The sequence below is a fragment of the Odocoileus virginianus genome, chromosome 23 (genome assembly GCF_023699985.2).
Source record: "Odocoileus virginianus isolate 20LAN1187 ecotype Illinois chromosome 23, Ovbor_1.2, whole genome shotgun sequence".
Lineage (NCBI taxonomy): Eukaryota > Metazoa > Chordata > Mammalia > Artiodactyla > Cervidae > Odocoileus > Odocoileus virginianus.
The window spans coordinates 30,369,457-30,396,721 of NC_069696.1; the positions used below are offsets into that span (position 1 = coordinate 30,369,457).

The following is a 27,265-nucleotide window of genomic DNA, read 5'->3' on the forward strand; positions in this document are numbered from 1 at the left end:
TGGCGTGCTGCGGTTCATGGGGTCTCAAAGAGTCGGACACGACTGAGCAACTGAACTGAGCTGAACTGAATGCAGAAAGTAGGGAGTGGATGGAGTTGTGGATGAAAAAGATGGACAGTGACTTGTAATTGTTGAAGCTAGGTAATGGGTACACAGAGATTTGTTATACATTTTGTTTATTTTTTCTATAAATTTTGAAATTCTCTGTAGTGAAAAGGGAGGGTCATTTGGGGATGTGTAGACTCTGCATTCATTGAAGAGACTGATATTGAAGGTCTGATATTGAAGCTTTGGTCACCTGATGTGAACAGCTGACTCATTGGGAAAGTCCCTGATGTTGGGAAGGATTGAGGGTGAAAGGAGAGGAGGGTGTCAGAGGATGAGATGGCTGGATAGCATCACCGATGCAATGGACGTGAACTTGGGCAAACTTTGGGAGACAGTGAAGGACAGGAAAGCCTGGAGTGCTGCAGTTCATGGAGTCGCAGAGTCGGACACGACTGGGCAACTGAACAATAACGACAGACTCTTTACACTGATAACATCATCATCACGGCTCTCTAATTCAGGAAGGACAGAGTCAAGTTAGAGCTGAAAGGGAAAAGCAAAAACACTGTTTATGAGGTTCACCAGCCTCACACAGGTCCTTTCACCACAGCTCTGGAAGATGGGAGCCTCCCCTTTTGAGGAAATGGCAGTCCAGAGAGATGAAAACCTCTTCCAAGGTTATATGGCCGCTGGATGGCTGAGCCAGGATTTGGTCTCGCATCCATTTCTTACAAAATCCCCTTCACTCTACTCCCTGTTTCTCTGCTGTAATTACTGTCCAGTAGCTTCCTAACTCCTTCCATGGTAACTGCCTAACTACTTCTCTGCCCCTGAACCAGCTCAGTCCTGATCTTTCTCTTTGCTATGGTCTCAGATCACTCCCTCCCATCGTCCAGACTCTGTGTCATTTCTGTTTGACCATATCCTCTATTGGGAAGACACCAAATTTCACATGAGAAATTGAAAGAGTATATATAGGGCAAAATAAGATGATGATAACTGAGTTTTAGATTGTGAGCTTTTATCTTGATTAAGAAAAAAAAAATGCCATATTCTGTAATCTAAAAAAAATAGGCAAAACATTATATGTCCATAATTTTTTAAAAGTTGAAAGACACAAAGAACTGGCTTTATGCACTCTGGTCTTCTGTTTCCCCATATGGAGAACATTTGCACAGTAGGAGATTTTGATTAAATCAGTAATATAAATAAAATGTCTTGTGTGAATGAAGGTAGTACATATAACGAGAATATTCTTCCCCTCTCAGGCAATTGGAAATTTCTAAATTGAAGATTACAATTTAAAAGATGATTTTGCTCCACTATCTATGACTCAAAGAATATGTATACATAGGGATACACTTTCACATTTGTACTCATACAAATTCCTACTGTAAAGCATCCTGCTAGTCTAAAAATGTGCTGTGTTGCTTCATTTCCCTCACACAGATCCACATGTAAATAACACAGCCTTGAACAGAGATGCTATTATTTCACCTTGAAGTTAGGGTCATGTGAAAGTCCTACTGGAGGTGTTCACAGGAGAGGACAGAAGGCCAGTTATTGGGAGGTTCAAGTTTCAGATATTTTGCTCTGAATACCTTCATGGCCCTTCCCAATCACAAAATTCTATTGCCAAACAAAACTAAGAACTCAGATTTGTTTACGAGATACTAAATGTCAAATAATGGCTTGAATCCTCAAACATTCATATCAGTTTCAGCAACAGTTCATAAATAACTACATAGATACATGAAATTACATGTAAAATAAATAAGTACATGTACTGAGGCTCAGCCTTTATCCATGAATCATTTCTATCCATGTTCTTTGGAGGAATAAAATATCTATTCTGAGACAGAGCATCTCAGACTTGTTCAGAAGGGCAGAGATCCAGAACATATGCTCTTATTTGCAGAACAACATTTTCTTTGTTAAATATTTTCAAAAATACAAATCAATACATTTTTACTTCCTCTACACACTAGTTATATATATATTTTACTAGCAAAAAGAAATGCACCTATATTATTTAGATACCATATAAACTCACAACTACCAACTCACACATCTTAAAATATATCACCCAACAAAGTGTTCAGCCAAGAGCAAATGATTGGTTTTGAGATTTCCTCTTCATAGGAATTTGCAATTTCATTTTCTTCTCTGATCTACTGGCAACCTGAAGCAGGAAAGTGGTGTCTGGAGACAAGGACTTGTAAAAAATGACTGGAGAAAAAATTTGAATTGAGAATATGTGATCCATTAACATTTTTCCTTTGTAAACAGGGCAAAGGCAATCATTCAATATCACAGTCAAACGCTTGCTCTCTACAGCTATGGAACACTAGTGCCCCTTGGGAACAAGTGTGAGTAGCCTTGGATTAAAGGACTATGAAAGAGAGTTATTAGAAACCTGAATATGGGCTCTGCCCATGGTGTTAGGCACAAATATAAGATTGAATGGAGCCTCTCCCAACTCAGTGTGGAAGCACATCGAGGCAAGAAGGGGCTTCAATCCTGCCTCACCCCTTCCTCCTTGGTTAGGGTACACATAACAAATTTTATCTGTGGTAGCTACTCTCAGCATTACTCATCATTGATGGTAATGATGGCAATAGGTGGCAATTAGGGGTACAGTTCACTAAGGATGGATCAGGTACTCTTGAGAAATCCCGTGAGAATCCTAGATACATAAAAGGTGCTTTCATTATTTTCCTGACAATCTGAAGCATCTTCATTGTCATTCATTTGCAAAGTTGTGTCCGACTCTTTGTGACCCCATGGACTGCAGCCAGGCTCCTCTGTCCTCTATCTCCCAGAGTTTGCTATTGAGTCGGTGATACTATCTAACCATTTAATTTGAAGTATAAACAAATGTAAATCGGTAAATTAAATGTAAGCTGTTTAGCAGCTTTTCTCCTCATGTGCTAATGAGACAGGAGAAGAAATTGAGAGGCTCCTAAAGGATATAAGAACCCTGAGGTTTGCATTATGTCTTTTGCAAGAGAAGGACACTTCTGACCTTCACTACGAGCAGAAAAGAAATTACTGGAGTGGATAATACTGTGTTTGAAGCTATCCTGTGTCATTTGTTTGAGACCTCGTATATCAGAAAGAGGGGAGAAAGCAGACATCTGAGATGGAATGAGAAAATTCCTGCAGTGTTAGGAAACAGAACTCCCTGAAGACATTTGGCCATGTTTAGATTAGTCTGCAATAGAAGAAAGACAACTGCACATTTTTACATGCTGGAAATTTTCTTTGGCTTTTCTATTATTCTCAGTTTTTTGGTTACTAGTCTGTGTTCATGTTTGTTTCTCTGTTAATTTTCGGAGTGAATGCTTTTACAAGTCAGAGCCATAATTAATACTGAATACTACTGTTAGCTATCACTTAACATGTATTTCCTATTTGTGTTATGTATATTACAGACTTACCAGGTGGCATAGTGGTAAAGAATCTGCCTGCCAATGAGACTCAGGGAATGTGGGTTTGATCCCTAGGTGGGGAAGATCCCCTGGAGGAGGAAATGGTAACCCACTCCAGTATTCTTGCCAGGAAAATCCCTCGGACAGAGGAGCCTGGCAGGGCTACAGTCCATGGGATCACAAAGAGTCGGACAAGACTGAACATGCACACATGCATGCACTCTAGGTATATTATTTCATTGCATCCTTTTAAGGATGTATTATTATCCATCCTTCACAGATGAGGAAACCAGCAGTCAGAGCAGTCAGGTAACTGCCCAGAGCCACACAGCAGAACCAAGGCCAGAGTTCAGGTCTATCTGAATTTAGGGACTGCATTTTTCATCATTACACTTCTTCTTTCCCTGAAAAATATTGAGCACCACTGTTTACAAGACAGTTGGACAGATACTTTATAATATAAATGGATGACAGACATGTTCCTTGCTCTTCTGTAATTTATTCTTTTGATGGGACAATAGTATCTGTGAATATGAAAAAAAGATAATGTATTACAGAATGTGATAAAAATCAAAGGATAGTTCTGTTAAGAGCTAGAAGAACTCAGGGAAGAATTAATAGAAAAGCCTGCACAGAAGAGATGGGATATACAGTATGTGTGGATCTCAAAGGATAGATAGTATTTTGAAAAGCAGAGAACAGGAAGGAAGATATTATTTTATTCTTTCATGCATGCATTCACTCAACAGAGACATATTAATTATTTGTTGTGACTCAACAGTATTGAATGTACTTTTCCTGTGAGCATTCAAATCCAGGATAGGCATGGTTTAGGCATATTAATGGCTGAGGCAGAGAGATGACCTGAGTGTGCAGTGCTAGGTAGAGTCAGATACACAGTGGATACCAGATCAGAGAGGGCTGTGAACCCAGGCCAAGGAGAAGAATACACTCTCAGTATGCACTACATGGGCTTCTCTGAGGGCTTAGTGGTGAAGAATCCACCTGCCAATGCAGGAGATGCAGGAGATGACGGTTTGCTCCCTGGGTCAGGAAGATCCCCTGGAGAAGGAAATGGCAACCCACTCCAGTATTCTTGCCTGGAGAATCCCATGGACAAAGAAGCCTGCTGGGCTATAGTCCAAGGGGTCACAAAAGAGTTGGACATGCCTTAAGGACTAAAAATCAACAATGTCAATAATTAGATTAATTACAGACTATTTCCTTGGTTGACATCACTGACTCGATGGACATGAGTTTGGACAAGCTCTGGGAGTTGGTGATGGACAGGGAAGCCAGGTGTGCTACAGAGACATGGGGTCACAAAGAGTTAGACACAACTGAGCGACTGAACTGAACTGAACAGGATATTTCAGGAGTTTCTTGCTTCTATTTGTATGTAAGAGTATCAATGTTTTTCTTTTTCTTTTTTGGATTCATAGATGTACTTTACTCCAGGTCAAATTTCTTTGCTGAATTTATGTATTACAAATATATTCTCTCAGATTATAATTTATATTTTCACTCTCTGAAAGATGCATTTTATGAATAGAGTATATTTGTCTATCCTTGCGCCATTACCACACTGTCTTAATTAAGGTAACTTTGTAGTATACTTCGTGCTGTTGTTTTAGTAGCTAAGTTGTGTCCTACTCTTTGAGACCCCCAGGGACTGTAGCCCTCCAGGCTCCTTTGTCCATGGGATTTCCTAGGAAAGAACACTGGAGTGGGTTACCATTTCCTTCCCTGGAGGATCTTCCTGACCCAGGGAGCAAACCATTATCTCCTGCATCTCCTGCATTGGCAGGTGGATTATTTACCACTGAGCCACTTGTGAAGCCCCAGTATTGTATACAGGTCTTTAAAAAAAAAAAAATAGTATCATGACCATTCTAGATTCTTTGATTTCCATGTGAATTTTTAGAATAATCTTGTCAATTATGGGTTTCCCTTGTGGCTCAGCTGGTAAAGAATCCACCTGCAATGCGGGAGACCTGGGTTTGATCCCTGGGTTGGGAAGATCCCCTGGAGAAGGGAAAGGCTTTCCACTCCAGTATTCTGGCCTGGAGAATTCCATGGACTGTATAGTCCATGGAGTCACAAAGAGTCGGACACAACTGAGCAACTTTCACTTTCACTTTGTCAATTGTAAAAATACCAGCTTGGGATTTGCACTGACTGTTCAGATCAATTTGGAAAGAATGGATTACCTGTAATCTTCCTTTCTGATAATAGTCTTGTCAGGTTTTGGTATGAAGATTATGCTGGTCTCTGAAATAAAAGCAAAAATAAACAAATGGAACTAAAACTTTAAACTTTTACTCAGCAAAAGAAACCATGAACAAAATGAAAATACAACCTATAGAATGGGAGAAAATATTCACAAATGACAATGAATGAAGTGTTAATATCCGAAAATATATAAACAGCTCATACAACTCAAAATCAGAAAACAAGTAACCCAATAAAAATGGGCAGAAGACCTGAATAGATATTTTCCCAAAGAATACATACGGATGGCTAACAAGCACATGAAAAGATGCTCAATACTGCTGATGATTAGAGAGATGCAAATCAAATCAACAATGAGCTATTGTATCACACCTATCAGAATGACTATCATTAAAAAGTTTACAGATAACAAATGTTGGGAAGGATGTGGGGGGAAAGGGAACACCTGTACGCTGTTGGTGAGGAATGTAAATTGGTACAGTCACTGTGGAAAACCGCATGGAGGGTTCTCAAAAAACTAAAACTAGAACTATCAGATGATCCAGCAATTCCACTCCTGGGTATGTATCTGGAAAGGATGAAAACACTGATTTGTAAGAATATATGCATCCCAATGTTCCTAGCAGCACTATTTACAGTAGCCAATATATGGAAGTAACTCAAGTGTCCAAGAATGGATGAATGGATAAAGAAGATGTATTTTATACACACACAAACACACACACATACACACACACATAAGAGAATATTACTCAGCCATAAATGAGCTTCCCTCATAGCTCAGTCAGTAAAGAATCCACCCGCAATGCAGAAGTCTGTGTGCAATACAGGAAACCTGGGTTTGATCCCTGAGTTGGGAAACAATATTACCTATATGTGGAATTTAAAAAATAATACAAATGAATGTATGTAGCAAAACAGAAACAGACTCACTGATTCAGAAAACTAACTAGTGGCTACCAGTGGGAAAGAGGGAGGGGCAAGTTAGGGGAATGGGGTTAAAAGATAAAACAAATAAGCATTAATAATACATTGTACAACACAGGGAATTACAACCATTACCTTGTCCAAAAAAATAAAAGAAAGATTATGCTGGTCTCATAAAACAAGTTGGTAAATGTTTTCTCTTTTTCCAATGCTCAGGATTGGCATTATGATTTCCTTATGTCCTGTGTAGAATGTATTCGTGAAATATTTTGGTTCTGGACTTTACTTTCTGGGCAGTAATAGTTATAGGGCTGGTTATATTTTCTATTTCTTCTTCATTAATTTCTGGTAAGCTGTGTTTTCCTACAGTCTTTTTGATGTTGGTGGAATCCATGATGTTATCTCCTTTTCATTATTGATACTGGTTATTTGGCTCTTCTATATATTTTTCCCTTCATTAATTTGCTCGGTCTTTTTAAAGAACCAAGCACTGGCTTTTGATCCTCTTTATTATACATTTTTAAACTTTCTTTGGGTTCAGTTTGCTATTATTTTTGTGAATACTTGAGATGGATAGTTAGATAATTACATCATATTTTTATTTTCTAATATAGGCAGAACTTTATTCCATAAATGTTACTATTCAGTCTTTTCATTATCACTTATTTAAATATGTATTTTTAATTTACATAGTTTTTTAGATAGCTGTTGCTTAATTTCCACACATATAAAGATTTTCAAGTTATTTTTTCTAAGTGATTTTTAATTAAATCCCTCTGTGGCCAGAGTTAATACTCTGAATAATTTATTTGAAATTTTATTACCTCATGACAAGCATATGGTCCATTTTTGTAAATATTTTTATTGCTTTTGAAGAGAGTGCATATTCTGAATTTGTTGAGTATAGGGTTTTATATGTCTCAATTAAAGTAACAGCAATATTTGTGTTATTTTTATCCTCACTGATTTTTTCCTACTTATAAAAATTACAGACAGGGAAGACTCATCATTTTTAGCAGATTTTGTCTCTATTTTACATTCCTACCAACAGTGTGAAAGGATTCCCTTTCCCCAACATCTTCACCGACACTTGTTATTGCTTGTCTTTTTGACAAAAACTATGTCCAGGTGTGAAGTGATGTCTCATTGTGGTTTTGATTTGCATTTCTCCGATGGATTAGTGATGAGCATCTTTTCACATACCTCTTAGCCATCTGTATGTCTTCTTTGGGAAAATGTTTATTCAGGTCCTTCGCTCATTTTTTTTTTTTTTTTACTAGATTATATCTATATATGTGTGTGTATGTATTGGAGAAAGAAAATTAGTCATTCAGTTGTGTCCGCCTCTTTGTGATCCCATGGACTATAGCCTGTCAGGCTCCTCTCTACATTGGATTCTCCAGACAAGAATTCTGAAGTGGGTAGCCATTCCTTTCTCCAGGGGATCTTCCTGACCCAGGGATTGAACCCAACTCCCCTGCATTGCAGGCAGACTCTTTACCAGGGAAAGAAACGGCAACCCACTCCAGTCTTCTTGCTTGGAAAATCCCATGGAGAGAGGAACCTGGTGGCCTACAGTCCATAGGGTCACAAAAGAGCCAGACACAAGTCAGCAAATAAGTAACAACCATATATATCTTTCCCTATTGAGTAGTGTAAGTTCCTTATACCTATTATTTCTTAGTGTTAGGCACCTGTCTTGTTTCCTCATATTCCTGAGTACTTTTGATTAACAATTATAGTTTATGAAAAAATTATAGATCTAATTTAGGCCTAAGATGATATATTCCTTTAATGTGGCTGGAGAGCTGGGGACACAGAAAGTCCATATTAACTTAATTAATTCAATTAGGACTTAGGACATTTTGGAGCTGGGTTTCTGTTTCAGTGAAGGCCAGTCTCTGTCTGGTCTGTTCTTACTCCTAGGTTGGACCTTCAAGGTTCCAACAAGAATCTGGAGGGAGATGTTACTAGATATTCTCTTCGTTGGGGCTTGAACTCCAACTTCTGTCCTCTGTATCCATAAATCTGTAAAATCTCTGTTTATTCTCTCAACCAATTCTTCCTAAAATAACCTGACAAATTTAGGGCAAATCTGACTTTACAGATTGGTTATCTTTCTGGGTCTTTTCATTCTTCTGGATTTTAGAAACACAACGCTTGACTGACTTGATAGCATTTTGGTGTCTTTAGTTCTATTACAGGTCCCCAGCTTTTCTATTTGTTTTCAGTAGGAGAATTAGTCCAAATTACCTGGGCAGCCCTCACTAAATCCTGATTCTCATATTGTTTAAATAAAATATTTGTATGTCTTTTGGCTCAACTCTTTACAATATATATTGGAGTCAACAAAAGAAATATTCCCTTTGGTATTGTGCTTAGACAAAAGAACTGGTCCTATAGCTTATAGGTTCCATGACAAATTCAAGATGAGATTAAATTTATTTTGCCACTTGGAAATTTTTATTTGGCCTCATTATCTAGTTTTTTTTTTAAGCTACTTCACTCTTTCTGCTTTCAGAGAACATGTTATGCAAATTTAATTAGAAAATGCCTGTGAAAGTTCTTTGTAAATATTTAAAGAAAAAATGCATGTATAAGGTAGTATTACTATTCTAGAGTCATAATCATTTATCTTGTAAAAACCTTGTGCACATAGATTAGCAGCACATCTGAGAAGGTCTTGGTGAACTATTCTCTGCAGAAGTGTTGCACTTCATTGAATGATGACAACTGATTTAATCAGACCTCCTCCTGGGAAGAAGGATCACAAAGTAAAAAATGCATAATGTTCATCTGCATGTGAAACAAGTATGACTAAGTAACTTGTCAAAATCATACACCTTATGCTCCATGGGAAAGGTAAAGCTAGTACACAGCAGCATAAACTGAATCCAGGACCCTCTGACTGACCCCACGGCCGAAAATAGAAGCAATAAGACACTGAAGATTAGGGAAAATTCTTTTCAAAGACAACACTTCAAAGATTTGAAAATCAAAATGAAAAACTTCTCTCAACTCTTGAGTTTCTATGCTCAGAGTTCCTTTCCTGCCTCTCCTTCCCTCCTTCCTTCCTTCCACGGCCAAGTATCTCTGAGGGGAAAAAACTAGATTGCTTTCATTTCCTTACTGCTCACTCATGTTACATCCACTGTGGTATGATTTGTTCAGTCATGCATAAATCATGCTTGCTCTTAAGGGTCACAATGACCTCCTAGTAGACCGTCTAATGGTTTTATTCCTTCTCTGTTTCTATATGACATCTGTCATTCTCTCCTGTCCTCCTTCCCTCCAAATTCTTGTCCAACTCCCCTTCCCCCTCTTTTTCTCCATGCTCAGAGGATCCCTTTGTGAGATCCCTTGGATCGTCCCTCTGTTTGCTTTTTCCCTTTCCTATTTCCTTCAACAATTTCACTTAAAAAAAAAAATACTTGCAACCATTGTATCTATTTAGGGGCTTCCGGGGTAGTGCAGTGGTAAAGAATCCTCCTGCCAATGCAGAAGATGCAAAAGACTCAGGTTCAATCCCTGGGTCAGGAAGATCCCCTGGAGGAGGAAATGGCAACCTGCTCCAGTATTCCTGCCTGGAAAAATTACACAGACAGAGGATCCTGGCAAGCTACAGTGCAGGGAGTCTCAAAGAGCTGGACACTACTGAGCCACACACATTGTATCTTCATGACTTTAAAATCTCTTGTTTATGCTCTCCTCTTAAACCAATTGAGCAATTTCAACTGCCTACTGATGGTTTCAGATTTTTCCAACCCTACTCAAGCTACCTGTAATTGTTCTAGAATTAATGAGGGCTTCCCTGGTGGTCCAGTGGTTAAGAATCTGCCTGGCAATGCAGGGGACACCGGTTTGATCCCTAGTCTGGGAATATCCCACATGCCATGGGGCAACTAAGTCCAAGTGCCACAATTGCCAAGCCTGCGTTCTGGAGCCTGGGAGCCACAAGTCCTGAAGCCACGTGCCCAGAGCCCACACTCTGCAACAAGACAAGCCACCACGAGACGCCCACACACCTTGACTAGAGAGTATCCCCCGCTCTCCACAACCAGAGAAGACCCATGCACAGCAACAAAGACCCAAACAAAGCACAGTCAAACATAAATATATATATATATATATACATATATATATATATATATATATATATTTAGAATAAACGAGAACTCAGGCTGGCAGTAGATATCAGTTACCTTCTCTGTAAACAAACATGGACTAGAAGTAATGTAATCCTTTGACTTCCTCATGCCTGACATAAGGGTGCTTTGAAATTAACAGACCCCTAGAGCGGTGGAGAGCATACCATTTCAGTCTTCCACTGAAAGACCACAAAGCTCCAGCCAGAAGACTCTTTGGCTGATCCTTCCACCTAAGTCTCTGATGCACAATTGTTATGCCAGTTTGTCTAATGATAGAATGGGGATTAAAAGTCAACTTCGCACCCTAGGAAGCTGGTAACTAGCAGAGGGGGCAGAACTGGTTCCGATCAATGCTTTTAGCACCTTGTGCTGTTCTGTGCTCAGTTGCTCAGCCGTGTCTGACTCTTTGCGACCCCACGGACTGTAGCCCACCAGACTCCTCTGTCCATGGGGATTCTCCAGGCAAGAACACTGAAGTGGGTTGCCATGCCCTCCTCCAGGGGATCTTCCCAACCCAGGGATCAAACCCAGGTCTCCCACATTGCGGGTGGATCCTTTACTATCTGAGCCACCAGGGAACCCCAAGAACACTGGGGTGGGTAGCCTATCCCTTCTCCAGGGGATCTTCCTGATACAGGAATTGAACCAGGGCTTCCTGCATTACAGGCAGATTTTTTACCAGCTGAGCTACCAGAGAAGCCCCCTTTAGCATAAATCAGTCCTTTTCCTTGTGGTTCAGATTTGCTCTCAGTCTCTCTCATTGGGCACTGAAAGGTCTTCCTTGATGAGAATGAGTCTCCCTGAACTTCATGAGTCACCACGGTCCAGTATGAGGACCACTTTTTGTGTATTATGGTACCTCACTGAACCGTATTTGAGTTTGAAGCACTCTGGTCTCAGATTATCCCTCCATGGGCACTAGCCTTACCATTGATTACATCCTACAATTGCTTGGCCCTTTCTCCTAAACTCTTACTGTGCTGGCACAGACAGTATTGGGATACTTATAATTAAGCTCATTAGGACAGGACATTAATGTCCCATATTCTCTTGTGCTCACTATTTCTTCTAGCATTACTTTCTCCTAGACACTTAATCCCTGGATCACTGCCTCATGTTTGACAACTATTCCTCCATTGTTAGGGACTTCCCTGGTGTCTCAGACGGTAAAGTGTCTGCCTACAATGCAGGAGACCCAGGTTCAATCCCTGGGTTGGGAAGATCTCCTGGAGAAGGAAATGGCTACCCACTCCAGTATTCTTGCCTGGAAAATCCCATCGATGGAGGAGCCTGGTAGGCTACAGTCCATGGGGTCGCAAAGAGTCAGACACGACTGAGCTACTTCACTTTCACTTTCCTCCTTTGTTAGAACTTCAGTAAACCATCTACCAGGCTATTTTATTCTATCTCCATGGCAACTCTCATTGATTCCTTCATTATCTAGCTAAAACAAAGCACTCGGTTTTATCTCTCTTATCACTTGCATTTACGTTTCCAATGATCTGTGTAGTATCTGTGCATGTGCCCCTGGCTTTCCCACATCCTTGCCTTTGTTCTGACTATTCCCACTGATAGCATCAGCCTTCCCAACAAGGTTTATGTCTCTAAAAACCTATTCAGTTTTCAAAACCAGTTTTCTCGGCTGTAAAAATGGAATTTACATTGATTTCATAGAGGACTACATAAAATAATATAACTAAAGGAGGAGGCGGCATGGCAAAGAGGAGGGCTTGGCAACCCATTCCAGTATCCTTGCCTGGAAAATCCCATGGCCAGAGGAGCCTGGAGGGCTATAGTCCATGGGGTCACAAAGAGTCAGACACGACTGAGTGACTAAGTGCACAAAGCATTTTAAATGATAATCCTTATTACTTTCCCCCTTAATATTATAACTCATATCATCCATAAAGTATTTTTGATTCTCCCAGACTAGAAATGATTTCTTTCTCTCCTGAATATCATGGGATAGCTTTTCCATTCCTTTCCCCTGGTTTTATCACTTTCTACATTACATTACAGTTATTTAGTGCATGCCTTACCCAATCATAACAGACTCAAAGCTCCCTTAAGTCAGGGGCCATTTCTTGGGCATCTTTTTTCCTTCCCCAGTGCATAGAATAGATAACCTTATAAATATTTGCGAAAGCAAATGAACAGATTCACCACAATGGTAATTACAGCATTACAACAATATTTACTCAAAAATTATATCTTGATGAAATTACAAATGAACAAATCCCATTATATCCACAAATTGCACAGTGAATCATTAATCTGGAGGGTGATTACCTGGCTCTTTTTGAGAACTCTGGCAGGCTCTGAAAGACAAGTGAAGACCTGAAGAAGGCAGTGTTGCTGCTCAGAAGTAAGAAACTGGGAAGAATGCTTGTCCCTGGAGACAACCATTTTCAATTCAAGTAAGAAACTGGGAAGAAATGCTTCTCCCTGAAGACAAGCATTTTTAATTCCACTGTGAAATTTCTAAATTTTTTGGCTATAAGATAAGCCATTATTTTATCAACTACCAAGAAAAATGTCTAGGATAGGAAATCTAATAAGAGACCCTGGCATAAACCTGGAATTCCCAAGGGACAATTTCATTTTTCAACCTCAGCCCTGGTAGGAGAGAGAAAGAAAACTCCTCCCTGAGATTCTGAACAATAACCTTTACTCACATAGGTATGAGATCTGCACTCACACCACCAGTGAGTTGCAAACAACTCAGGGAGATAATCTAATTTAAAACGGTCTCAGGTCGGTAGTGACCCTAGTGGAAATACATGTTCATATAAGAAATTCAATCCAGGCAACATCAATCCTGTAAATTGCCATTGATCACAGGATGCATCTCAGTTTCAGAGGTGTTAAATTGCAAAAAAAATAACCTTAGAATTGCTGTAATACATTGTTTCCATTATGTATTGAGAAGCTCTGTACAAAACTTAATGAGGGAGATAAAAAGTAAAAACAAACCTCTCTTTCTTTGACCTTTTGACTGGGACCAGTTGCTTCTCTTCCAGAGACCCGTTAGGAAGTACCCTTGCATTCAGAAAATAGATTCTAAGAGCATAGGGCATTTGAGGGTCTGTACTGGTCTCCCCATCCTGTCTTAATGGAGCCCATGTAGGAGACTATCTGGAATTAGAGAGGATATGGCGAGAACCCATTCTCTAGTCCCAGTGGACTGACTCCTTCTACCTGCTAGTGCCTCAGCTTCACCCCCGAGAGGCTTCTTGCACTGCTCACCTTCCTGATTATACACCTGCGTGGCTGTCTTCCTTTCCCACCTCACAGAGCACAGCAGGAAGCAGGTCATCCGTGCAAGCATATTACATCACAGAGCACACCTTTTTATGTGTGTACACATACACACACACAGACTGGGAAGATTAGCCAATCACTTTTACACTACTGTGGACAAACCTAAATTCCTAAAACATGACATTTCCTTAAATGGGAGTTTAAATGCCACCAGAGAGGAGGAGGAGAAGTGGTCCCGGTACATGGAAGGGCAGGTTTGAGTGAAACGCTACACTAGTGCCTTTGGGTAAGCAGATTTAGCTTGAGGATTTAGGTGCGCCATGGTTAGGAAGCAGTGACAGTGGTAGGTGAGACTATGCCCGAAACAAACTACTCAACTCGGTAGTTTTTTTTTCCTTAAGGAAGCTCATGAGGATTGGTCACCAAATACAAATAGGATATGCTTTCAGTGCGACTTGAGATACCAATCATACAATGTATTACATGTGTATGTGAATCGGTTTAATGCAAAACCATATAAATGAGAAAGTTGTTTAATATTCTAATGAAGACTCACCACCATTGGTGTAGACTAGAGCCAATTCAGACTATGCACCAATATTGAGCAGTCGCCCCAGCTGTCACTTGCTGAGTCAGTACTAAGGTTTTATGTGCAGCCTGTTACTATATGACAGCACGAAATCTTGGAATTCACTAGAGCAAAGTAATAAAATGCTCCTCGAAGATTTGTCTCAGGAATATTTGCTAATCAAACTCACCTATAAGTCAAGCAAGATCTATCCTTGGGCTTATTAGCTCAATGAAATATCCAAATAAGCCAAACTTTGTTTTTGAGTATGTTTGATATTTATAAATTATATGTGATATATAAGTTGACTCAAACCATAAAACTAAAATAAATTTTTCTCTTAAAGAAGCAACAATGATATATCTTAGTTTCAAAGTGTTTCCTCCTTAGGAATTGCCTATGAAGTTATTGTCTATGAAGTTAAAAATGTACATATGCATGAAAGTGAAGTGAAAGTGTTAGTCACTCAGTCGTGTCCAACTCTTCATGATCCCCATGGAGTGGGTAATCATTCCCTTTTCTGGGAGATCTTCCCAACCAAGGGATCAAATCCGGGTCTCCCGCATTGCAGGCAGATTCTTTACCATTTGAGGCACCAGGGAAACCCCATATATATGCATATACACACATATATTTGGATATCCATATATATGGTATAGAATAGGTACTGTTCATCATCCATAGGTTCAATCCCTGGGTCAGGAAGATCCCCTGGAGAAGGAAATAGCAACCCACTCCAATATTCTTGCCTTGAGAATCCCATGGAGAGAGGAGCCTGGCGGGCTACAGTCCATGGGGGTGGGAAAGAGTCAGACAAGACTGAGTGACTAACTCTTAACAATAGAGATAAACTAAAGGCCCAACACTTTTTCTCACCAAAATAGAAATTATTATTGTTTTACCCCTAAAGCATCTGGTTTTAAAACATCAGAATCCATTTTCTTTTAAACATTATTTTACGTTTCTTATTGTTATTTCATTCATTTTTATTTTTTGGCTGAGCTGTGCAGCATGTGGGCTTTTCATTCCCCAGCCAGGGATGGAACCTGCACCTCCTGCATTGGAAGGCAAAATCTTAACCACTGGCCCACCAGGGAAGTCCCCTTAATCCATTTTCAAGGGAGACATCTCTTTTGCTGATGTAATATGACGAGTAACTAGTTAATGCAGCTGATAAACAAACTGTCAAGATTGGTGATGTAATCATAGTTGTTTTATTTCTCTGGCCCTCTGAACCAGTTAGAACTAGGAAAGGTGATTCTGAGACAAAGCAATGTTGAATACCTCTAAGTCACGAAATTTAACAGAAAAAAATAATTGTTCCAAACTCTTTTGATTAAACTCTCTTAATATTATCCTAGGAATTTACTTTTTAACATGGAAAATTGATGGATAGAAATAATTGATGTTAAAAGAGTTAAATCTAGGTTAGAAAATGTATTTACTCTTATATCCGAAAACCTCTTTCCCTATTCTGCTTCTATCCCTCCTTGTCCATGTGAAAATATAAAAATCCTGGTATCATGGGGCCCATACCCAAGAAGTGTGAAATGCTTCCTTACTGAGGAATAAGAAGATTATGTGAAAATACTTATGACTATGCTATCAATCTTGACAGATGACTAACCAACAGAACTACCTAATTGCTCCTCATATTTCATCAGCAAAAGAGATGCCACCATTGGAAATGGATTCAGATTTTTAAGACTAGATGCTTTAGCGGTTAAAAAAATAGTTCCTGTTTTGACTAAGAAAAAGCTGTCCTGGCCTTCTAATTTATCCCTAGTACATTAACAGCAGCATATGATCAGCAAAATCAGAACTGGCTTCTAAAACCCTTGGAATTGTCTGCTTCAGTGATGACAGTGATCAATGTCTTTTGTTATGTTAATTAGGTGACTTTTGGACCCATCTAAGGATGGGGGCTGGTTGCCAGGGGAATCAACCGTGTAATTATCAGGTTAGAACTTTCATTTCCACCCCACAGACCTCTGGGTATGTGGGAGGGGCTGGAGATTGAGTTCAATCCCCAATGGCCAATGATTTAATCAATTGTGCCTAGGCAATGAAGCCTCTATAAAAATCCAAAAGGTGAGAGTTTCCAAATACTTGATTTTGCCTGTTTCCTCTATTAGACAGTAAGCTCTATAAGGGTAAGACTCTTTTTCTATTTCTATTTTTTTTGAAAACTTATTTAATGGAGAAAACAGAAAACTTTCCACTTAAGGTCAGATCTTCATACAAGAAGGATGTCCACTCTTTCCACTTCTATTCAACATTGTCAAAGGGCAATCAGGCAAGCAAAATAAATAAAATCAAAAGCAACCAAACTGGAAATGAAATAAAACTATCTCTGTTAGCAAATGACATGATCTTTTATGTGGAAAATCCTAAAGAATCTGCTAAAAACATTATTAGAGTAAACAAGTTTAGCAAGGTTGCAGAATACAAATCAATATACAAAAGTCATTCTGATTTTTATATACTTGTATAAGCAAAGAATAGCAAGGAGAGATAAGAAATCCTTCCTCAGCGATCAATGCAAAGAAGTAGAGGAAAACAACAGAATGGGAAAGACTAGAGATCCCTTCAAGAAAATTAGAGATACCAAGGGAACATTTCACACAAAGACAGGCTCAATAAAGGACAGAAATGGTATGGACCTAACAGAAGCAAAAGATATTAAGAAGATGTGGCAAGAATATACAGAAGAACTGTACAAAAAAGATCTTCATGACCCAGATAATCAAAATGGTGTGATCACTCACATTCACCTAGAGCCAGACATCCTAGAATGTGAAGTCAAGTGGGCCTTAGAAAGCATCACTATGAACAAAGCTAGTGGAGGTGATGGAATTCCAGTTGAACTATTTCAAATCCTGAAAGATGATGCTGTGACAGTGCTGCACTCAATATGCCAGCAAATTTGGAAAACTCAGCAGTGGCCACAGGACTGGAAAAGGTCAGTTTTCATTCCAATCCCAAAGAAAGGCAATGCCAAAGAATGCTGAAACTACTGCACAATTGCACTCATCTCACACGCTAGTAAAGTAATGCTCAAAATTCTCCAAGCCAGGCTTCAGCAATACATGAACTGTGAACTTCCAGATGTTCAAGCTGGTTTTAGAAAAGGCAGAGGAACCAGAGATCAAATTGCCAACATCTGCTGGATCATTGAAAAAGCAAGAGAGTTCCAGAAAAAAACATCTATTTCTGCTTTATTGACTATGCCAAAGCCTTCAACTGGTGGATCACAATAAACTGTGGAAAATTTGAAAGAGATGTGAATACCAGACCACCTGACCTGCCTCTTGAGAAACCTGTATGCAGGTCAGGAAGCAACAGTTAGAATTGGACATGGAACAACAGACTGGTTCCAAATAGGAAAAGAAGTACGTCAAGGCTGTATACTGTCACCCTGCTTATTTAACTTATATGCAGAGTACATCATGAGAAATGCTGGGCTGGAGGAAGCACAAGCTGGAATCAAGATTGCCGGGAGCAATATCAATAACCTCAGATACACAGATGACACCAGTCTTATGGCAGAAAGTGAAGAAGAACTAAAGAGCTTCTCGATGAAAGTGAAAGAGGAGAGTGAAAAAGTTGGCTTAAAGCTCAACATTCAGAAAACGAAGATCATGGCATCTGGTCCCATCACTTCATGACAAATAGATGGGGAAACAGTGGAAACAGTGGTTGACTTTATTTTGGGGGGCTCCAAAATCACTGCAGATGGTGATTGCAGCCATGAAATTTAAAGACACTTGCTCCTTGGAAGGAAAGTTATGACCATCATAGACAGCATATTGATAAGCAGAGACATTACTTTGTCAACAAAGGTCCGTCTAGTCAAGGCTATGGTTTTTCCAGTGGTCATGTATGGATGTAAGAGTTGGAGTATAAAGAGAGCTGAGTGCCAAAGAATTGATGCTTTCGAAGTGTGGTGTTGGAAAAGACTCTTGGGAGTCCTTTGGACTGCAAGGAGATCCAACCAGTCTATTCTAAAAGAGATCAGTCCTGGGTGTTCATTGGAGGACTGATGCTGAAGCTGAAACTCCAATACTTTGGCCATCTGATGCGAAGAGCTGACTCATTTGAAAAGACCCTGATGCTGGGAAAGATTGAGTGCAGAAGGAGAAGGGGACGACAGAGGATGAGATGGTTGGATGGCATCACTGACTCAATGGACATGGGTTTGGGTGGTCTCCATGATTTGGTGATGGATAGGGGCGCTGGCGTGCTGTGGTTCATGGGGTTGCACAGAGACATACACGACTGAGCTACTGAACTGAACTGAACAATAAGTAGAAAGACATTTTATGTTTATAGATTGGAAGACTTAACACTGTTATAATGCCTTTACTTCTGTAACTGATCTATAAATTAGTGAAATCTCTATCAGAATCCTACCAGACTTCTTTGTCGAAATGGACATGCTGATCCTAAAATTCATTTGGAAACCCAAAGGATCCAGAATAACTAAAAAATCTTTTATTTATATAAGATGAACTAAGTTGAAGGACTCACACTTCCTGATTTTAAAAACTTATCATAAAGCCACAGTGGTCAAGGCAGTATGCTACTGGCATAGGGATGAATATATAATAGGTCAATAACAGAATTGAGAGTCCAGAAATACACTCTCACATTTATGATCAACTGACTTTTTACAGGGTGCTAAAACCATTCAAGGGCTTCCCTGCTGTCTCAGTGGTAAAGAATCTGCCTGCCAATGCAGGAGACTCGGGTTTGATACCAGGGTCACGAAGATCCCTTGGAGAAGGAAACAGCAACCCACTCCAATATTCTTGCCTGGGAAATCCCATGGACAGAGAAGCCTGGAGGGCTACAGTCCACAGGGTTACAAAAGAGTCGACACGACTTAGTGACTAAACAACAAAACCATTCAATGAGGGAAAGAATAATCTTTTCAACAAACAGTAATGGGACGACTGGACGTGTACATGCAGCTGGACCCCTACTTCACACCATATACAAAAATCAGTTCAAACTGATCAAAAATCTAAATGTTAAGAGCTAAAACTATAACACTCTTAGAAGAAAACAAAAGACTAAATCTGTGTGACTTTGAACCTGGAAACAAACTATTAGCTAGGACAGAAAGATATGAGCAACAAGAGAAGAAATAAATGGGAATTCAATAAAATTAAAAACTTTTGTACAACAAAGGGCATTACCAAGAAAATGATAAAATCCATAGAATGGCAGGAAATATCTGCAAATCATCCATCTGATAAGGGACTATCTAGACTATGTGAAAGAACCCTTACAACTCAATAATAAAAAGATAAAAAAACTGATTAAAAAACTGGCAAAGGATCAGAATAGGCACTTCCCCAAAGAATATACACAGGAGGCCAATAAGCACATGAAATGATGCTTGACATAGTCATTAGGGAAATGCCAATCAATACCATTTGTCTAGAATGGCTATTATCAAAAAGATAGATAGTAAGTGTTGGTGAGAATGTAGACAAATCAGAATTCTCAAATATTTGGCAGGAATGTAAAATGGTACAGCTACTTTGGAAAACAGTTTGGCAGTTGCTCAAAAAGTTAAACATAGAGTTAAAATTAAACCCAGCAATTCCACTCAGTGTTAAAAGCCTAAGAGAATGAAAACATATGTTAACCCCAAAACTTGTACACAAATGTTCACCATATATCTGTAGACACAGAAGCTAGGTTAGTGTTTGCCTTGGGCTGAGGAAAAAAGACATTATAGCTAAGGGGTGTGGAGATTCTTTTGAGAATGATTAAAATGATCTAAAATTAATTATTAGGATTGTTGCACAACTCTATGATCATACTAAAAACCATTAAATAGCACACTCTGAATGAGTGATGTATATAAATTAGCTCTGAATAAAGCTGTTACATAACAATAATACAGTAACAACTGAATACCCAGAGCTCTTAATGCAGCCTAGTGGCTGACACAAAACATGACTGATAATGTTAAGGGAATGTTTTCAACATATTGACTTAGAATCCTCAAGCAATGCTCGTTAGATTCTCACTTTCATACCGAACATGGAATATACCTTCTTTGCAGTAATCTTCAAATTTTAACATATGCGGGTCAACTAGGGAGCAGATTCCTGCTTCAGCACTAGAAATAATTTTCAGAAAGTTTGGAACAAGGCTCAAAGACCCGCAGTTTTAATAATAGCTCTTCTAAAGTGCTGTGTAAACACTACTTTAAAGAAACTGCAGCCTTATCCAAAGGCAGAGGCTTTGTTGTCTGGATAAGCTATTAAGAAGTTAGAATTATTTAAACTTCTTTTCTCCTTGGCACTGGGTCAGGGGACAGGCACAGAAAACCTTTTTATATCTGATCCACGAGGGTTGAAATACATCACATAGGCTAAAAAACATCAACCTTTATGCATGCAAGAAATAATAGGTAGCTTAGTTACCCAAAATTGGTGATCCATTTTAATTTTTTGGCTTCTGCATGAACTAATGGATTCATTAAACACACATAACACACGCACACACACACACACACACACACACACAGTCTAGCAAGAGAAAGGTGGAATGCTCAAAATTAAAATTAAAATTTCATTGGTTCTTTGTAAATTATTTCTGAAAAGTAGAAAAATATTTCTCATAAAACCACACAGCTGAAAAAAATTTTTTTTCTTAAATACAATAACATAAATCTAGTAATCTATATTAATCTAGTGAATGGGAAAGTTGCTCAGTTGTGTCCGAGAATTCTCCAGGCCAAAATACTGGAGTGGGTAGCCTTTCCCTTATCCAGGGGTCTTCCCAACCCAGGGATCAAACTCAGGTCTCCTGTATTGCAGGCAGATTCTTTATCGGCTGAGCCACAAGGGAAGCCATATAAGACTGCATCAATATTCTATAAGCACAGTTATGTGAGAAAGCATATCTGTATTTGATTTACATAATTATTTTATAGTACTTGTTAATTATAGTTGGAAGATACTTCGAAATGCTGAACTTGAAATGTATAACAATTCCACACCTGAAAAACTCTGGAACATAATATATAATGTTATTTAAATAATATAACAAAATATTTAAAAATATCCTTGGTTCATATAGGAACACAGATCTATTTTTACCCTTTTTAATCCTTTCTCCAATTTGTCACCGAGTCCTGCAAAGTTTGTGCCTTTGTTAGGAATGTGGCTCAGACGATAAAGAATCCTCCTGCAATTCAGGAGATCAGGGTTCAATCCCTGGGTTGGGAAGATCCCCTGAAGAAGGAAATGGCAACCCACTCCAGTATTCTTTCCTGGAGAATTACATAGACAGAAGAGTCTGGCAGCCTACCGTCCATGGGGCTGCAAAGAGTCAGACATGACTGAGCAACTAACACTTATAAAGTTTCATTCTTACTTTATAAGAATGTGCTCTAGATTTACTATATCTTTTTCATTCCCAATGATTGAATGCAAATATTTTGCCCACATTAACTCAAGTTTGGGTTAGGGAACCAGTCTCTGCTGGCAGAGGAAGCAGCAATGCAGAGATCTGAGGCAGCGGCACGCCTGGCAAGAGGCTGTTGAGGCTGGGGCAGAGAGGGCAGGGGCAGGAGAAGGGCTAGAGAGTGATGAGGGAGGCCAGATCAGTCATTGAGCTGAGGACTGAGAGGATCTGACTTCTGCTTTTAAAAAGTCACTTGGCTTCTGTATTGAAAATACCTTGAAGGAGAGCAAGAGGCAGAGAAATCAGGGGAGGTGACCAATGCCATCACCCAAAGAGAGCTAACAGGGGTGGGCACCACCATGGGCAGAGAAGGCGATGAGAAGGGTCAGGTTCGGGGCATATTCTGAAGGAAATGCTGGTAGAATCTGGTGGTAGATTAGAAGTGAGGAGTGAGAGGTGAGAAGACAAGATGACTTCCGGGATTTAGGAATTAAGCTACTAGTTTACTGATAGGTAGATGAATGAAACATAGATAGATGGATGGATAGATAGATAGACATTGGGTTGGCCAAAATATTCATTTTGAAAACAAATCATAAGATGCTATGGAAAAACCCAAATGAACTCTTTGGCCAATCCAACAGGTAAGATACATATAGACAGGATAGGTAACCTACCTCATATGTATGACATAGTGATGATTTTTCTCACTTAAAGAGTTACTGAAACAATTAGAAAATATTGGTGAGAGAGAGGCCAACTGGTTTACCCAAGATCACCTTGCTAGGTAGGGACAAACTTGGCCTTGAGTATGACTCAGTGGTTATACCGAGCCTATTCTCTTTGCCCTATAGCACTGTGGTTCCTGCACACATCTCCAGTTCTTGGTCAGCAAAAGTCGTAACACAGTGTTTGGGATTTTGAGAATTCACAGATTTTATATAATTCAAGATATTTTATAGACCTAATTGGGAGTGCAGTGTTTCAGTGGTATCAGCTGTAACTCCAGTTCCCACATTCTGCAAATGGATCTACATGGAATGCTCTGACTAAGAGTAAAGATATTTGCACTTTAAGGTCTGGTTTTTGAATGCAAAGAATAATTCATTAAAAAATACAAGAGACAGGGTTGAAGATTACTTGGGTACTAGAGGGATAGAAAACTGTGGCATCAAAGTTGATTATATCATCATAGTTTCATTATCACTTGTTTTCTTTCAGCTACTTAGAAAATGTATGTTTTCTTTGTAGACGGGGATCTAATACTTATTCAGTAAAAAATATTTTTCTTTGGCTGTGGAATGTAAATTTTGTGTGAGAGATGAGTTCGAAAATATTATACTTATATCAGATTTCCAAACTTTTTTGTATCAAAACAAATACTAGCTGAAACACTTTCCAAGTAAAAGGGATTATACCTGCTAAAAGCACCACTAGCTCTCATTTAAATTGCTGAGTTTTTAAAAAAAGAGTCTGACCTTGAGGACAGCTGCCAGTTGGCACAGAGCACAATGAAGATGAGAAGAGAAACACCAGCCAAAGCCAACACCTGAGTCTACCAGTTGTGTCCTGCAGACTCTTTCACATCTCCATAAAGAATTTGGGGTCTTGGATTTGAATATTCCTTTCAAAAGGCTCGTTCTCAGCAAACTCCCTGCTAGTCTAGATTCATTGGCGTTTTACAAAGCTTTGTCGAGTCCTTCGATCCTGTTGTTAAGACTTGCAAAGCACTGTGGACTCAAGGTGCAATCTTCAGCTGAATTTGGATATAGGAAATTAGCAATTACAAAGTGTTCCTTCTGCCAAAAATCACATGCTGTGGCCATTATTTTGCTCTGTGATGAAACAAGTCATTTTAATCCTTTGTAGTAGGTGGAACAATGATACTTGACCAACCAAAAGGGAAAATTCTTAACTCAAGGGAGATATTTTCAACTACCACATGTAGATTTATATACATAATAGGAAAAGTAATTTTTTCTCCCCAAGTAAAACTTTTTAAAATGATCTTGAAGTTTCACAAAACCACCCCCACTTTAACGAGAAACTTTGTAAATTTGCCAAAGTTTAATACCATCTGACCACACAAAACTGGGTTTCCAACAGCCAAGTTGAAAAGAGATATGAAGCAATTACACAGGAAATTGTGTTTGCTTGGACTTAAAGATATAACCTCTTTACTTTTCTCCATTGGCACAGAATGCATGAGCTGGAGTGATGCAAAGTTTTGCATTTCATCCTAATGGTTAGCACAGGTGATTGGTCTGATTGGTGAATCAAATAGTTCTACAGCTGATGAGAACTTAGACATTATCTGGTGGAAATTTCCTATTTTATCAAAGTGAAGTCGCTCAGTCATGTCTGACTCTTTGCGACCCCATGGACTGTAGCCCACCAGGCTCCTCCATCCATGGAATTTTCCAGGCAAGAGTACTGGAGTGGGATGCCATTTCCTTCTCCAGGGATTCTTCCTGACCCAGGGATTGAACCCAGGTCTTCTGCATTGTGGGCAGATGCTTTACCATCTGAGTCACCAGGGAAGCAATTTTATAGATGAGAAAATTAAGGTCCAGAGGATGAAATCACTTGCCCACAGTTGTTCTTCTAGTTGGTGACAGTCAGGTCTAGAAGTTTTCTATTCCACTGTCTTGGCTAGAAGGAAATGCCCAGCATCCTATGTTATTTGGATATTTGTATCTCTCCTTCTGCTTTTAAGTCAAATCCAAACTATTTTGCCTTTTCCCCTCCATTTTGTTTTTTCTTTCTATCTGCTTTGTGATAGTGAAAATTCCCCATGGTGAGACTTCTATCTACTTAGTCCCTCAAGCCAGAAATCAAGAGCCATCAACCCACCCCCCCTAGATCACCATTTCTTAAGCCACCTGCTTCCCAGACGGCTCTTAGATCTTGCCTTCACAATTCATCCTCACAAACATAGTCCCTACTATTCCTTACTACAATACTGCAGTAGTCTGCAGTAGTTATTGCTCCCCTCTTGTTTCCAATATTTTGTGTCTCAGTGACAAAAACTGCCAGTTGCCTGCGCTCCCATTTTCTCTGCTACACTTTCCTGTTTACCTTGCAGTGGGTATGACCATGTGACTAAGTTCTGGCCAATGGGAGGTAAGTAGAAGAGTCATGTGACAGTTCCTGGGAATCTTCTTAAAAGGACTGCTGATGGGCATACTTTGACCTCTTTTACTGTGTCCCTATTGAAGTTTACCGCCTGAAATGAGGATACTGCCATCTTGGGCATTAGATTGGGACCACTCACGAGAGCAGCAGTGTAAGAAGACACTGAGTCTTTGGCATCCAGAGCCTTTGATGCCATATTAGACCTTGAACTGGGTCTCTCTCGGGACATGACTTTTAAAAAAGATTTTATTGGAGTACAGTTGATTTATAATGTTGTGTTTGTTACAGGTGGACAAAGCTTTTAAAGTAGTGTTATTTTGGGTTACTATCAATCAAGTCAACCGTAATACTCACCATACAGCTGGCCTCCTAAATTCCACAAACTCTTAAAAGTAATATTCCTGAAACATAGATTTGATCATGTCCCATACGTACACGGGCTCCCATATCTACATTTAAAATGATAGTCATTTAAGTTCAAAGACATTCTAAAAGATCTATGTTTTTACTCCCCTCCTCCATTTTTGTTTTTGACATCATATTTATCCCTATCCTTTATTTATTGTAGTTATAATTGATATTACAATTTTTGCCTTTTAATCTTCATGTTAGCTTATTTAAGTGATTGATCCACAACCTTTAGTGTATATTAGTCTTTACTAGTGGGATTTTCCCTTTCCTATAAATTCTTACTTCATATTGTAGCCTTTTCTCTTCCACTTAGACTTCCACTTTCAACACTTCTTGTAGGGTGGTGTAGTTTTGTTGAATTCTTTTAGTTTTTGCTTGTCTGAGAAGTTCCTTATCTTGTCTTCAATTCTGAATGATAATCTTGCTGGGTAAAATATCCTAGGTTGTAAGTTTTTCCCTTTGTACTTTAAATATATCATGCCACTCCTTTCTGGCCTGCAAATGTTTCTGTAGAAAAATCAGCTGATAGCATTATGGTGGTTCCCCTGTATGTGACCCTTTGTTTTTATCTTTCTGTCTTAAGAATTATCTCTCTTGGCAACTTTTGCTGTTTTACTTTTATGTTGGTATAGGCTTCTGGGGGTTCATCTTGTTGGGACACTCTCTGCCTCCTGTACCTGCAGGTATATTTCCTTCTTCAGGTATGGGAAATTTTCAGCCACAATTTCATCAAATATATTTTCTACCCTTCTCTCTCTCTTCTTCTGAGGTCTCTACAGCATGAATGTTAGTATACTTGATGTTGTCTCTGAAATTGTCTTCATTTAAAAGTTATTTTTCTTTTTGCTTTTCTGTTTGGGTGATTTCCACTAGTCCTATCTTCCAGATCACTTATGCATTCTCTTGTATCCCTTGCTGCTGCTGCTGCTAAGTCGCTTCAGTCGTGTCCGACTCTGTGTGACCCCATAGACGGCCCTTAATTCCTTCTTTTTCATTCAGTTATTGTATTCATCAGCTCTGAGTGGTTTTTTAATACACTTTGGTTCCTTGTTAAAATTCTGTGTTTATCTATTCTTTTCACAAGTTCAGTTAGCATTTTTATTACTAATGCCTGGAACTCTTTATCTGGTAAATTATTTATCTTTGTTTTGTTAGGGTTTTTTTCAGAGGTTTTTCTTGTTCTTTCATTTGAAACAAATTCCTGTCTTATTTTGTTAACCTTGTCTCTATGCATGTGCTCAGTTACTTCAGTCGTGTCTGACTCTGCGACACTATGGAATATAGCCTGCCAGGCTCCTCTGTCCACAGAATTCTCTAGGCAAGAATACTGGAGTGGTTGCCATGTCCTCCTCCAGGGGATCTTCCTGATCCAGGGATTGAACTCCCATCTCCTGTATCTCCTGCATTGCAAGTAGATTTTTTAATGCTGAGCTATCAGGGGAGCCCCTTGTCTCTATGAAATTGGATTAAATAGTTATCTATCCAGGTCTTGAAGGAGTTTTCTTGTATGGGAGCACCCTGATGCAGTCTTCATGTGCCCCGTGACTTTGGTGGAGCGCTGGATCTGAAGTGAGTATGAGCCCCGCCTTCCCTGAGGTGTGATGGCAGCTATTATCTTGGTGGTAGGTGGGGCTGAAAATGGAGAGGCTGGAGCCAGAGCCTTGAGTCATCTGGGG

At 39.3% G+C, this 27,265-nt stretch overlaps 1 protein-coding gene across 19 annotated transcripts in view; it reads right to left on the reverse strand.

Moving 5' to 3' along the window:
* LMNTD1 (lamin tail domain containing 1) overlaps positions 1-27,265 on the reverse strand; it is a 480,744-nt gene that overhangs the window by 65,242 nt on the left and 388,237 nt on the right. For 11 of the 19 annotated variants that reach the window (XM_070453810.1, XM_070453812.1, XM_070453817.1 and 8 more), the window contains one exon: positions 5,690-5,750. The exons of 4 other annotated variants lie outside the window; for them this stretch is intronic. Coding sequence is in view for 2 of the 15 variants with exons in the window: in XM_070453801.1 (XP_070309902.1) it covers positions 5,690-5,750; positions 13,760-13,832 (134 nt within the window). In the remaining 13 variants the exon portion in view is untranslated. 4 more of the 19 variants (XM_070453801.1, XM_070453819.1, XM_070453802.1 and 1 more) reach the window with 4 other exon arrangements.